This window comes from Gorilla gorilla, chromosome 7 (assembly GCF_029281585.2).
Source record: "Gorilla gorilla gorilla isolate KB3781 chromosome 7, NHGRI_mGorGor1-v2.1_pri, whole genome shotgun sequence".
NCBI classification, from domain to species: domain Eukaryota; kingdom Metazoa; phylum Chordata; class Mammalia; order Primates; family Hominidae; genus Gorilla; species Gorilla gorilla.
The window spans coordinates 13,025,998-13,040,102 of record NC_073231.2 but is presented as its reverse complement, the minus strand read 5'-3'; the positions used below and the strand labels follow the sequence as shown (position 1 = coordinate 13,040,102).

Here is a 14,105-nt window from a genome sequence, read left to right as displayed (position 1 = left end):
CACAAACATGTTTGTCAGACAGCCAATGCTCAGGGTGGACAGGAGCAGTGAGACTATTTTGCTAACCCTTTAGGGAAAATTACAAATTGTATGTACTCAAGGCTTTGAATTCCCTGAGAAGTTCAACTAGTTTTGCTTTAGAGAGCATCAGTTAGCAGCATCTTCAACCTTACGGAGTGAACATGGAAAAGCTTCTCGGGAGAAAAGTATCCAAGAAAAGCTAAGCAAATCCCAAAAATAATGCCCATGAAAATCACCGTTGTTATGAGAAGAGAGATTGGATTCCAGTCTCCCGGCCTCTGCTGACTGCCTCCCTGCGGCAGGTGGAGGGGTTGAGAGAGCCCGTGACCAGGCGCAAGAGAAGCCCAAAATGACCCTGCGGGGTGAAGTCAGTGAGGCCAGAGCCAGGACCTCGTGGCCCGTTCTCAGGCACACACAGAGCCGGAAAGTGCTGGAAAGCTCAGCCCAGCTGCAGGGAGAAAAATGGATTTCCTTTAAACAACAAACCACCGTGGCAGCCCCAGACATCAGGAAATGACAGTGACACCCAAGGGGGCTCCTTTCTTTCTTCCACCTCTCTCTCTCTTTCCTCGCTTCCTTCTTGCCTTCTTTCCCTACTCCCCAAGCCCCCAACTTTTTTTCTGCAACAGATGTGTAATTTTTTTTAAAGTAAAAGAAAACCACCACGCCGAAGGCAGGGTGGCATCATCAACCCTTCCAGCTTGGCACTGTCCTCTTCCCATGTCTTTTTCCTAATTCTTTCTTCCTACCCCAAAAAGCCAATTCTCTGTTACACCAGAAAAACAAGACAAAAATTTTTCTTAAAAACATGTCTTGTCACAAACGAGTCCATGTAAGGAAAAAGATAATGAAAACTGTGTACAACGGGGATCAGGGCTAGAGATAAGGGGTTGTGGAAGCTGGAATATACTTGGCCATCGTAGGGAAAGCAGAGAGTCAATTTGCTGCCCTCACTACTGGGGCTACCATGCCTGGGGAAGGGAGAAGAGATGGAGGGGAGGAGACGGGACGGATGGTGCTGGCATGACCGTCTGGAGCCACTGGCCGCACGCCACACCCTGAATGTCAGGAAACACAGGCTGTGCATGTGTGACAGTTTAGAGGAGGGGATCCAAAGCTACCTCTGGGGATCTGGGCTTGAAAGGGTTTCTTCAGGCTTGGACAGACCCTGTGATTGCCTCACACCTGACACCAGGTCTTCCAGGTGGACTCTTATGAAGCCCCTGCCTGGATCGGAAACATCCAGAGACCATGGATCCCAACACTGCAGGTGGCCTCCCTTGCTCTTCCAGCCAGAAGAAGAGGCTCAGAACCACACTCTGCTCCAGAAAGAAACTTAGGGTTCAGCGTGCCCCGCTGCATGAGCACCTGCTTCCTCCAGCTCACCTGAAACGCTCTTTTCCCACATAACCAAGTATCGTGTCGCTCCAGGTCATGCCAATTCTGTCCGAGGGCAGAAGGGGCTCTGGGTGGCCTTGCACGCTGTGGGCACCTGGGTTTCTGCTGAAGTCTGTCTGGAGGACTCCAGAGTTGTCAACGCTGCTGCTGCTGTGGGGAGGTACCCAGAGCTGCCGAAAAATGCGTTCTGCCTCCCGCAAAGCAGGACTCCCTGCAGTGTCCCCTGTCTACTAGAGATGCCAGGAGGACTTCATATTTAAGCAGAGGAGACTCTTTCCCCAAGTCCTCATGGCTTCAAGGGGCCAGCCTCCAACTCGCCTGCAGAGATTGGTGGTGCGGGGGAGCTGGACAGAGCAGGTTTGGTTGTCACTGGCCAGAGATCCTGGCAGCCAAAGATCATCTACCACTGGCCGGGCTCAGAGCGGTAACGTCCAAGCTTACTTGTCCACAGCACACTCCCCTCTCTTTACCTACTGAGGCGACTGCTGCGCTAATGGATCAGATGTACTCAGTGTGATTCAAATTCCAGAACTTCTGGGGAGTTGTTTAGAAAGCTGCTTCCTGGGGATCCCAGGTTGTTCTGTGAATCTGCTGAGAATACTGGTAGCAACTAGAGAATCTCTCAAGACCCCGTAGAACCCTGCTATTGGCTTTCTGTCACTTACGGAGGAAATGAAGGCATAAACCAGCTCAGGTTTCTTTATGACCCCTTTCTGCCCTGCCTGGCAGAAAGGAAAAAGCCATCTAGACTAGGTCGATTTCAAGCCCGGCAAGAGCCCTAAACATCAGAATACTCTGTTTCATCAAACTATTTCAGCCCTTTAAGAAAAAGATACATATGCATATATACAAATAATATGCCCAAGACCGGCACATTTATGTATCTCGATGGATCAATAAGTTTTGGATGTAGTTACATGGTCATGCACTCCTCTGTTCTGCATAACTCACAGCAATTTCATAATCTCAGATCATCTCAGAGTTCGTGTGGCTTTCAGCTCTCTCTCTCTCTCTGGCATTTAAAAATCAATGTAATTTCAAACACAAACGAAGCCATCAATAATGAGCAGGTGCCATGAGGTTAGCGGTCAGCAGGGGGAGATGTGAGCAACCACATCACAGGGATTGTCGTTATTTTGAAGAGCGAATGCCCTAGACAGCCCAGCCGCTGGGAAAACAGCATTCTGAGTTACTGGCCCACATTGGCTTCACAGGTTATCAGTGAGTGTCCCAACTGCCTAAGTAACATCACCTGTTCTCTCCAGCCCTCCACTTCTGTAAAGGCTCAACTAGGACCCAGGGCCACGCCTTTTAAAGGCACATGGATATAAAAAAAGGAAGAAGCAGAGCCTGTCCTGGGTTTTAGGCAGGCTAGGCCCAGGGCAATCCTGGAGGCCCAGGGCAATGCTGGAGGCCCTCTCAGTGGGGGTGAAATGACAGCTCCTGCAGGGGTGGGGGCATATTTGGTGGAAGCATGCAGCAACAGTGGTGTCAAGGCAAGTGAAAAGGCTGCAGCGGTTGCATTTGGACAGACAGCTCTGACCTGAAGCAATGTGCGTAGAAGCATAGGCCTCGAAGAAGGCAGGCCTTTTGGAATCAACGTTGGGGGCCACTCGTGAACACAGGCTGGAGAGGGGCAGAGATGTGGCTGAGACGCTGAGGATGATCTGGGCAAGTTGGCAGCACCAAACTGAGGCCCCCCTTTCCTTGAGCCCAGGGTTGGTTGAAAAGAAAGGAGCGTAGCGCCTCAGCACTACCTCAGCTGCCTAAGGAAACTCAACACGGGCCTCCGCAGTCCCATGTCCAAGATACAGGCCACCATGGACCTCTGAGTCTCACGTCTCTTCTAGCAACCAAAGAGCAAATCAAATCACCTTCCCTTTCTCTCAGTCCTTTCTTCCCTCTGAAAGGAAAAGAAAATAACTCTCTTCTTTCCTTAAAGGCTGGCATCATACAATGATTTTCAAAATAACAAGTGGCTTCTCTCTGGTTCTAATACACAGAGGAAGCCCCCACTGGCTTCTGAGGATGTTCTTCTGTGGCAGAAAGATTTCTGAGGATTCAGGGAGACTGCCCTAGCAATACTGAAAGGGCATTCCTAAAGCTAAAAGGCTCTGGGAGCATTTCCAGAAAGCTTCGATTTGGGGCTGGAATTCCAACCTGCTTAGCGCAGTAGGTGGTTTGGCTCTTTGTAGAAATTTGTGAACCTCCAGCACGGCACTGTACACATCATCTGAATCCTTTGACGTGTGCTACAGTTTAGAATCCAGACTTGGTTCACTCAGTATGTTTGGGAAGGGAAGAACTTTTTGCACATGGAAAAATGAATGAGACATTTTAAAAGGCTTTGCTTTATGTGAGGCAGCTAAGAAATTGAAAACTCCTCCCACCAAAAAAAAAAAAAAATGGCAGTCGCATGTTTTGATTTGTTTTCGAGTAAAGACCCTTGTCTTTGGAAGCCAAGACTTTCCAGCAAACAACAGTATACCAGACTCTCCAAGGAAACCAACCAACCCCAAATCCCCAGCTATTCCAGGACAGCATAAGTGAATTGTTCTCTGGGTCTGAAGACAGAAGAAAAAGGCTATGGCAAAACTGAAGCTGAGCCTAGAAGGAATAACTGAAATAATAGAACCATTATGTGCTGGTCACAAGGAACTTTCACTGCTATTTGCCTTCATTTTCCCACAAAGGAAGCAGAACAACCAGTATTTGTTTGCTTCCCACAGGAGCATTCTCTGATGGAAGCCAAAGAATTTAAAGCCCTTCCTTCTTGTCTAAATATTTGAGAAGGAAAGGAGAGTAGCTTTTCTGGGGCAGAAAGAGAACTCCTTTCTTGACCCACATTGAGACAACTCTGTTATTCTGTCCTCTTGGAATCTTTTAAAATATATCCATTAATCAAAAGAGAGTGGAGGAACTGGATCATATTCCCTTCCTCCACTGCACCTTGCACACAGTAGATGCTCAATTGGTGTATAGATTTTTAAACAGGAAGCAAGCCTGATCACCATAATACTTTTATCTTCAAAGCGCTTTACCAGCCATGATTACTTAATCCTCACAACACCCCTGTGAGGTAGGTCAACGATATTCTTCCCATTTTACAGAAAGAGAAATTGGCCCTAAGAGTGACTTGACTTAGGTCTGTAGAAGGATAGTCCTGGATTTTTTACTTCCAATAACATGATCTGTTCTTGAGAATGTGCCTCTCCTTTCTTTAGATATTTTCTCTGAGCCTTTTGTTTAAAAAAAATGCTTAAGCACGTCACTCCGTAAAATCAATTTCCTCTGTTTGAAAAGAATACGTTTTTCTATTTCTGCCCCAGAGAGTATAGGAAGGAATGCCTAGATGGCCGCTAATGTTCTCCTCCCGCATACTTCTGGAAGCCTTCCTCTTCGTCACCATTCTTCCTACCCATCTACTGAGTCTTGTTGTTCCCCGTGGCTCCATGTGTCCATCTTCAAAGTTCTTGTTCTCAAATTTGGGACAGTTCATTCACCATCCATCCCAGTCAAAAGCGGGTGCTGATGAGAACGGAGAATCAGGTAGGAGGTCTCATGTATTCTCTCCTTTTGTTACTATCAGAAATACCTTGTGGAAATAAACCATCCCAGCAGGACTTGACCTATCCACAGAACAGTCAGATGCACGGTCAAGCACAAGTCATTCGTGAATTCCAGACTATGATCTCGTCCCTTGTGCTGTCAAAACAATAATATTAACCTCAGAGAGCAGGGTCAGAGCAGGAGGGAAAGGAGTTCTGGTCAGGGCTCCGCTAGGAATGAGCAGGAGGCGTTGGCAGCAGCCACCGAGACCTGCTCGTGTGAGCTCCATTTCATTTAGGGACAGTTCCAGGAGGGGCATTTTTTTCTTGGTGAGAATTTCTATACGAAAATACACCTGAACTCCAAGGAAAAGGCCAGAGCCAGGTTGACTGATGCAGAACAGTTGAAGCTTCTGGAATTTTTCTTTCCAAGAAGGTTCTCAGAGCTGATAGAAAATCACCCTCACGGCTGGCCCCCCTGGAACCCCAGTGCCTCCTGGGCTCCCACCTGCCCTCACTCCAGGTTAGGTCCTAAGAAAAGCAGAGGCTCTCAGGACAGGTCTGTGTTCTTGCTCAGAGTGTATCTTGGTATTTGAATTGATAACAGTCAAACCATAGTCAAAAGAAAAAAAAAGGAAAGAAAAAGAAATTCAATGTGACATTTCCAATACGAATTATAAGAAAAAAATACCTTGTTTTAGAAAAAAAAATTAGTGCTATTCTCCAGCCCTGTTTGTCTCTGAATCCTTGCCTGCAGGTTCCGCTCAAAGCACACAAGGGAGGGAAGAAAACCCACCATTGGGACCCACATTTTGGCAGATGGAACAATTGTTTAAAAAGAAAAAGATTCGGTGTTTTTCTTTTTCTGTACTCTGCAGAGAGGGAAAGAGGTGAGTCCATTTGATGAGGTGAGCATCAAGATTGAAAAAGATTGTAAGGAAGAACAAAGGTGAGAGAGATTTCCTGAAGAGCTTGCAACCACCTTAAAAACAGTCTCTAAATACTCTCCATTCACTCCTCTTGTCTGCCCAAAGCGCAATGAATATCAGTGTTCAAATGCATCCTTCCATATATTCTCTGATACCTTAGGAAGAATTAACATCAGGAGATTTGGTGTTAGAATTACAAGTGGCCGGCTCAAGATAGGTGACCAAGGGTCACCTGACCAGGCTACCACTGACCTGGGTTCACAGTGCTATGAAGTCTCTAAGAACTACAGGTATGTGAGACTCCTCCCTGTCCCGCTGTGCTCCCTGTTCATCCTGTGGCTTCCAGGTGCCACTGCCCCTGGAAAACACTCTCTCCTTCTGTGGTTCCATTTCCCAAGAAATGAGGTCACCACTTTTTCTCATATGACGGCTTTGCTACAGGCAACAATGACGAATCCTCCAAGCATCCCTGAGCAGGAGAGAAGAAAGAGGTTGGCCTTCTTTCTCTCCACTTTACAGATGGAGAAACCAAGGCACCGAGAGGTGAAGTGAGTTATCCACGATCACAGTGGGGACCCTGAATCAGCCTGTGACATTTCCTGATCTTTCTGGGTCTAAAGGAAAGCCCCTAGGAAGTCTGTAGCTAAAACAAATCTCCCGGGCCCACTCTAGCCCAAGGATCCCAGAGCTATGTTGAAGATGGACAAACAGACCAGGGGAGCTCATCTAACAGATGATGGGTTGTCTGTATCCACCGTGACAGATGGCCAAATGTGCTTATAGAGGGATGTGCACTGGGTTACCAATTGGCACTATACTAAAGGGAAATTATTTCTTTGTCCTCATTGGTTTGAGAATGATTTTTAGCAGTAGTTGGGGGTCCTAGGATTTGTGTTAGGGATTCACAAGGGCAGCATCTCCTCCTGGGACCTGCGCACTGTGCTGCATGTGATGGGGCAGCCTGGGGCAGGTGTCCCTAGGTCCTGCCTGCTCATTTCCGATGTGGTCTATTCTTAGCCCTTGACACAAGGTGTTGGCCAAGAGCAGGGGGAACTCCCACAGTGGTCCGTCTGCTGCCCTCGGGAGTTGTCATTAATAGCACTCACGACCTTTGTCTCCAGGATATATCAGCCATGGCCTGCCAGCCAGTGCAAGGAAAGCCACAGGAGTAAGGAGTAGATGGTGCCAGGGAAAGCTGAACAAGGCAGACAGGACCAGGCGAGCCAAGGAAGGAGTCTGCAGCAGGATCAAGGCAGCACCTTTGTCTTCTGATATCTGGCCATCAGCACAAGATGCAGTGTTTCAGCAAGAAGTGAAATGTTTAGAATAGCTAAGAATGGGTGAGAAAGGGGCTTGTGTTGCCACTGCAAGAATTCAGATCAAGCATCATCTTTTTTTTCCCCAGTGAAGAGGGATAGAAAAAAATCTCTGGGAGGGTAGAGTTGCCTTTTTGCCTTTTTACATGTTTTGAAATTGGAACAGACACACATTGACTGAGGATGCCGGGGGAAGTCCTCTTGCAAGGTCATGGGTTTGTAACCTGTGATTGGCTGGCCTCTGCCATTTCCATGTTCTGGAGGTTGAACTGTGGGTGAGAATGGAATGTTGCCAGTTTGGGCTGAGGAGAAGGGACAGAAGTTTAAAGAGGTTTAAAGAGGTTCCCATTGTGCTCATCTCGTTCTCAGCTGGATCTTGATAAGAGGAACCAACATCGATTTACGTTCACTTCCTAAGGGGTAACTGTGTTGTGCTTGATGAGGGGGGCTGCCCAACAGGGTCTAGTGACGAATAAATATTTGAGAGAGAAATGAATAGAACTGCTCCCTGTAAGGCTGGTCCAGCCCCTGGGGTGAGCCCGCCCCTCTGGGTCCTTCCATTTCACTCCTGCAGGGTCTTCCCCAGGTCTCCTTTAAGCTCCTCCAGATTTCCCCGATGGTTTCCTAGTCAACAAAGACAGTATCACATGGATCTTGGTGAAATTAATTGCAATAAGCTCTCTTCCTTTTACAGTATCCAAATTTAAATCTCAACCTCCCTAACCAAATCTGATTGTGTTAATATTTTTCAGTTTGGCAAAGAAAAAATAGATTTTAGCTTCTTGGTAAGAAAATCAAATTAAAGGTACACAAGGAGATTCCCTTCCTTCAATCATGAAGCCACCATCCAGAGCAGCTGTCATCACACATACAAGGCCTGGAAGGGCTCGTTTTGAGTAAGGAGCCACTTTTCTTGGCAAAGAAAATGCTACCATCTGTGCCAAACGAATGCTAGGTGACATCCCCAACCCAGCTCATCCGAGCGAGCCAGGAGCATGAGAATATAGCCTGCCTCATTCTCTTCTGGGAGCTGATATCCTTTGCTCCAAGCCAAAGGCTCTGAGCCTGCACACTGTCGTGCTCTTCTTGCTCTGTCCCTGGATCATGGAGAGAGGACCCTGTGCTAAGGTCTGGGGGCATCAAAGCTTGGGGTTGGTTCTAGCCCTCCCATGAGCAAGGAGCAGACCAGATGGGAGAAGGAAGGTGGTGTTTCCTCTATCTAGCTTGCAGAGACTGCGAAGGGGTTTAGATGTGCAAGAAGAAGCAAGGCTGTGGCCCACCCAGTGCAGCTTCAAACCAGATCCGCATCAGAGACCTTCTTTTCTGCCCCTATGACTGTGCAGTGGGAGGGAATAAAACTGGAAGAAGAATGGAGAAAATGATGTAATTTGGTGCTTTTCTAAAACCTGTAAATTCTTTCTGAGAATCAGGCTCATATCTGGACAGGGTCAGACATCTGTGGCATGAGACGCCCCCGAGCCAGGGGAATCACCTTCATGACCACGGGCCAGACAGGATCATGGGACTCAGAGGGGCCACAGCTGGGGAGGGACTGGGTTAGAGCCATGAGAACCATCGGGTCTTGAATGATTCTGTGCCTGGGGAGGTGTGGTGTGGGGGATCCCCAGGCCATGGGGAAATGTCGTCTTCCCTGCCCAAGGCTGTGTTGTGATGGCGGCATGTCTGGGCAAGGGAGATGGCGCCTCTTTCGTTCTGGCCGCAGATCTGCTTGGGTGAGTGTCCTACCAGTATCCTGGTACCCATGTTGCTGGGACAAGCCCGACCCTGCAGAACCAGGTGACACCTTCCAGAGGCAGAGTGCAGGAGAGTGTTAGAGACACGGGAAGCTTTAGGGTGAGTGAGGCCAGAGGGGGTTGATCTGATGGACTGAAGCCTCCCTAGCACCCCTCATCATGGCCTTAAGAGACAGGGAGCTCCCATTCCGGATGTCACAGGCTTCAGGCAGTGAACTCGGGGCACATTATCCTAATGTCATCTGAGGGGACTGAAGTTTCCTTTTACACAGAGGCTGGGAGAAGAGGCAGACCTGCTGAGCAAGGGAGAAGCAGAGTTTGCAGAAACGACTCTAACACCATTAGTTATAGTTTAGCGATACTACCAAATTTCTGGGAAGAAAAAGTAGAGCCAAATGTTCTATGTGGTTAGAGGAATAAAATACGGGTCTTAGTGGGCATACTTGATGGGGGGGTCATTAGGGAATGAAAAGGAGATAGTTTTTGTATTCTCCATCTCTGGGCACCAATGTGCTTACCAGGCCTAAATACTGGAAATGGATTATTTTTCATCAGGGGGTCCTGGGAAAGAAATGGGCCCAGAGATTTAAAATTTTTAAAAAACCTAAAAACATCACGGGCATTCCTCTGGGAAGCAGCTGAAGCAGCAGCCCTAGAGGGTTGTCAGGGACTGAGGCAAAGGAAAAATATGGGACATTGGGCATTTAATGTCCAATGTGGGACAAAGACTTAATGTGGGACAAAGAGTGACCCTGTCACGGGGCGGCCTTAAGGATCCGGGCTTTCAGGACCAAAGTCATCTGGGTCTGGAGACACAGTCCCCAGATGGTCTCAGCACTGAGTGTGTATGGAATCCTGCCTTGACGCCCAGGACCAGTCACTGGAAGGGGAAGGGCCTGGGGGGAAGAGAAGACCCCAGTGGAGATGAGGCCAGAGAGTTTTACGGTGGCTGGGAGTGTGGGGAGCTGCTAGAGGCTGATGACAAGAGGACACTGAGGACAGCTCTGGCCTGGTCCTTGCCATCAGGTCTCCCCTGCCCCTTCCCTGCCTTGCTCTCTACTTCTTTCCTTGCTTTTCTTCCTTTTCCTGCATCTCTGCAAAACCAGCTTTCCCTGCTGCTGCTCACAGATGCATATTTTCATTTTCTTTGTGAAGAAAGTACTGGCATGATGGAGGGGTTCCAGAGAGGGGCGAGGGTGCCTTTTGAAGTGAGAAGTGTGAAATTAAAGATTGCTGAAATGTCCCGTGATCTCCTCATTTGTTCCTAGTGGCTAAGACCCTGGAGGCCCTCCCTGATTTGGAAGTTGCCATCCCAACTCCTGGTGCTCCCGGTCAGCTCAGCATCCACCACCGTTCTCTTTGTAAGTTTCATGTAAACATGGCAGGATGCACACACACGGACACACACACACTAAGTGTGCAAGAGTGAAATAGAGGTGGTGAATTAAAACCCGTGACTGCGCTGAAACAAAAAGAAAGAAGAAAGAAAGAAATCCAAGAACAGACACACAAGCAAAAGTGGCAGAAGTCCCGAGGGGATGCATGAGGGCATTTCACGGAAGATGCGCTAAGGACAGACATGGGCCAGCTCCAGGTGCACAGAGCCCCAGACCTGAAGCAGACAAGAGGTGGGACCCCACCAGCTAAAGCGGATGCCCCACCCTCCAATGGCCTCACCTTCCCAGCCTAGCAGAGTACACCGTGCAGCTCAGGCGTGAAGCCCTTGCAAGGCAGCACGCTGGTGCGGTTCAGAAAAGTGCCTCTGACTAGATTCCAACTCCCAGGTGACTCTCCAGGGGCCCAAGGGCGGGTCCCTTTAATGGGCGCGCCGAGCCCTCCTGGCTGGTTTTCACTGCTGCCTGCGTGTGCTCTGTTCGTCCTGCTTCCTAGAGTTGGGGGCTCCTCCTCCACCTGCCCACCAGTGAGGCCCGAGGGGACCCCCGAGTCAGGGACGGGGAGAGGACAGCACCACGATGCTTAGTAAGGACGCATGAAGTCCAGGAAGTCCCGACAAAGAAGAGAGCATACAGTTTCACAACTGATATTTGAAACTCGTTCTTAAAAAAAAAAAAGGTTTTAGATAAACAATGAAGGGGGTGGGAAGGAGAAGCCTCGCTGAATAATAATTGTTTTTTATTTTAAAAAAAACAAAACTCCACAAACATTAAAAAAATCCCTCAGTTATTGAACTTCTGTTGAGAATAGTTCAATGTGAGGTCTTGCACCCTAAACAGGTATATATTTGGAAAAAAAAAATCGCAGCTACACACAGCAAAGACTAACAGTATTTACTTTAAAATATTGTGTGTGTTTATATATATATATATATACTTATATATATATCTTTTTTGTGATTTTTTTCTTTTCCTTTTTTTTTGTGCCCAAGTAGAGATACGATGCGATTGAAACGATGCCCTAGAACAGAAATATTCTTTAAAGGAACAATACTTTGAAAAATAAAAAAAATTTTAAATGGTTGAACATACTTGCAACACCTGCAGAAATTCAACTTGATACAATGAGAAAATAAACAGTGGAATCAAATCCTCACCCAAATGGCATGGCCTCTAAGGCCTGCAGTCCACTGCTGGTGTGAGTCTTGCCACCCAAACCAGGGCTCGTGGGCAGGCAGCATCACTTCCCCGCCACTCCAGAGCCCCCGCCCCCATGCTCTGCTGAACCAAGCCGTGATCCAAGTCCGTCTTACATCAGTTTTGTATATCTCTGGCAAGACTTTGCAGCAGGGACACACACATATATACGTGTGCTATGGGCACACACACACATACACACACAAACACACACATACTACACACACAAAATTTCCCATTCAACCCAGATGCACCAGGTGAGCTGAATGATTTTCAGCCAACCACAATGGTGAAAGACAGAAGCACCAAACAGTCTTTGAAATGGGTCAGTTATTACAATTTTGACTTTTTATATATATGTATATATATATATATATTCTAGTTTTCCTCTTTGTGTTATTTTTTTTTAAAAAAAGCACAAATGAAAAATGAAGAATTCTTTCCAGATCAATTTAAGGCTTCCCACCAAATGGAAACAGAAGAGGCTTTACACAATATCACATGTGATAAATGTCTACCATTCACAGCCTTAAAATGATGGAACTAATCGTTGTTGCCAGTCACTGATTAAGTATTGTGCCTTTAAATTGATGTCGTTCTTTTTGCTACTATGCTGAGTTTTATTATTACTGATTATGTGTACAGAAATCTCCTTTAATTTGCTTTAGAATATCCTGTCCTTACCGAATTATTGGGGTGGCTTTTTGTTTTGTTCTGGTTTGCTTTTCACTGGGAAACGAATGTGATTCTTGCTAGGCAAATGCTAAAATGGCACATAATCAGCCTTCAAGTAGCTTCTTCAGCCATTTGAGTTTCAAACAGCCCTTGAGCTCCTAGAAGGCTCTGCAAAGTGGGGAGAAGGTCAGGAGAGGACGGGGAGAAACTGAAAAGAGGGAGGGGTTTATGCTTTTGCTTTTGGTAAATTTGTTTTCTTCAATACAAATAATCAGATAGGAAGAATAATTGCTTTGTGTTATATTTGTTGGTTGGTTTTTGTTTCACTTTTAGATTTGTTTCATTTAATTGTTTAATTTTCCCTCTTCTGGTACAAAAATCACCAGAGAGTTTTGCATGAGAAAACGTGACAGTACTTAATGAAACTCAGCACCTAAGGGCATAAGGCAGTTGAAGGTTTTTTGTTTGTTTGTGTTTGTTTTGTTTTGTTTTGTTCTTTCAATCAGCACCAATCCCATAAATGATCTACACTTGGTGTAAGGTAAAAAACTTTTTTTTTTTCTTTTGGAGTGGAGATAACTCCTCCTTCTCCACCCTATGAACCATAGCGTGGGATTTTTCAATACTGTTTCTTATGTGTAAAAAACAAAAGAAAGGTTTTCTTTTTGTTTTTACTTACAAAACATAGAGAATATCTTTGTATACATACAGCGACTGGAAAGAAAGCTTATTTGAAGGGGTTGTGACTTATTAATTCTTTTTTTTTGTAGTGGTGGTGTTGGTGTGGCGGTGTTGGTGGTGGTGGCGGTGGTTCTGTGTATTGGGGGAAGGGAGGGTTATATTTCTTGCAAGTGCTGTTTGCCGCAAACCAAACTTAAGGTCCCCTTCTCAACTTGGTCAAGATGCTCTTAGAGTGAAGACTCATACTGTAGCAACTCATAGAGGAGTGGTCCGTCTCGATATCGAATGCCTACTGCGGTGGGGGTGACATACTGTAGAATGTTAATAGTCCTTCTCAGCCTCCTGTCTACAAAATGAGCATCCCAAGCTGGGTATCGCTTTCTTGGCATGTCAATCTTAATGAGGGGCCCTTCTGGGAGGTAAGGACGCCCCAACGGGGTAGGGGGCCCCATGGGTCTCACTTGGAAAACGGGCAAGCAAGTGTCAGCCGTGAGATCCTCCTGTTGTTCCGTTACGGCTCTGGTGGGCGTAACCTGGGTCCCCCGGTACCCAGGGGTCTCAGGCGCCATGGGCTCAACATCGGGGGGCAAAGGGATGCCCCAGAGCAGCTCGGCACAACAGGAGCTGGCAAGGATCTTAGCTCGTGGTCCCGTGGGATGCAGCACGCCATAGTATAAGAGCATCAGTGCGATCCCAGCCACAAAGCTAATAAAGACACAACACAGTGCTGGCACCGCATAGGAGTCAGTGGTCTCCGGGTCTCTGTAAAAATACCAAAGGAACGTCAAGGCAGCATTCTCGGTCAAGACTATCGTATAATATGCAAACATTCGATATCGAGTCCGCCCTTCCTTGACGTTAAACCAGCAGAAAATGTACACAATCCCTACCACCATGTTGAAGAGGATCTCCTCCCACTTGGACATGCAGAAGTCTGTTCCGCCATGGATGATCCAGAAGGCCATGGCGCACCAGTGAACCACCACGAAGATCCCAAAATAGAGCTGGAAGATGGAAGCAAAGAGGGCAAAAGAGATCACTCGGGATGAGATGGTGAAGAGGCGCCAGAAGACCTGGATGATGGCCCCTCTGTAGCTCATGCTCTTCTTGTCGTCCCTGGAGTCCCGCAGCAGCTTGTGATAGGAGGCTAGCACCCAAGCCAGGGACATCAGGGAAGTCACAGAGGAGACAC

At 47.2% G+C, this 14,105-nt stretch overlaps 1 protein-coding gene across 1 annotated transcript in view; it reads right to left on the bottom strand.

Annotated features, from left to right (window-relative positions):
- XKR6 (XK related 6) overlaps positions 1-14,105 on the bottom strand; it is a 326,463-nt gene that overhangs the window by 13,940 nt on the left and 298,418 nt on the right. Inside the window, exon 3 of the mRNA XM_019032720.4 lies at positions 1-14,105. This exon is cut by the window's left edge and continues 13,940 nt beyond it. Coding sequence (XP_018888265.2) covers positions 13,141-14,105 — 965 coding nt within the window. The 3' untranslated portion in view covers positions 1-13,140.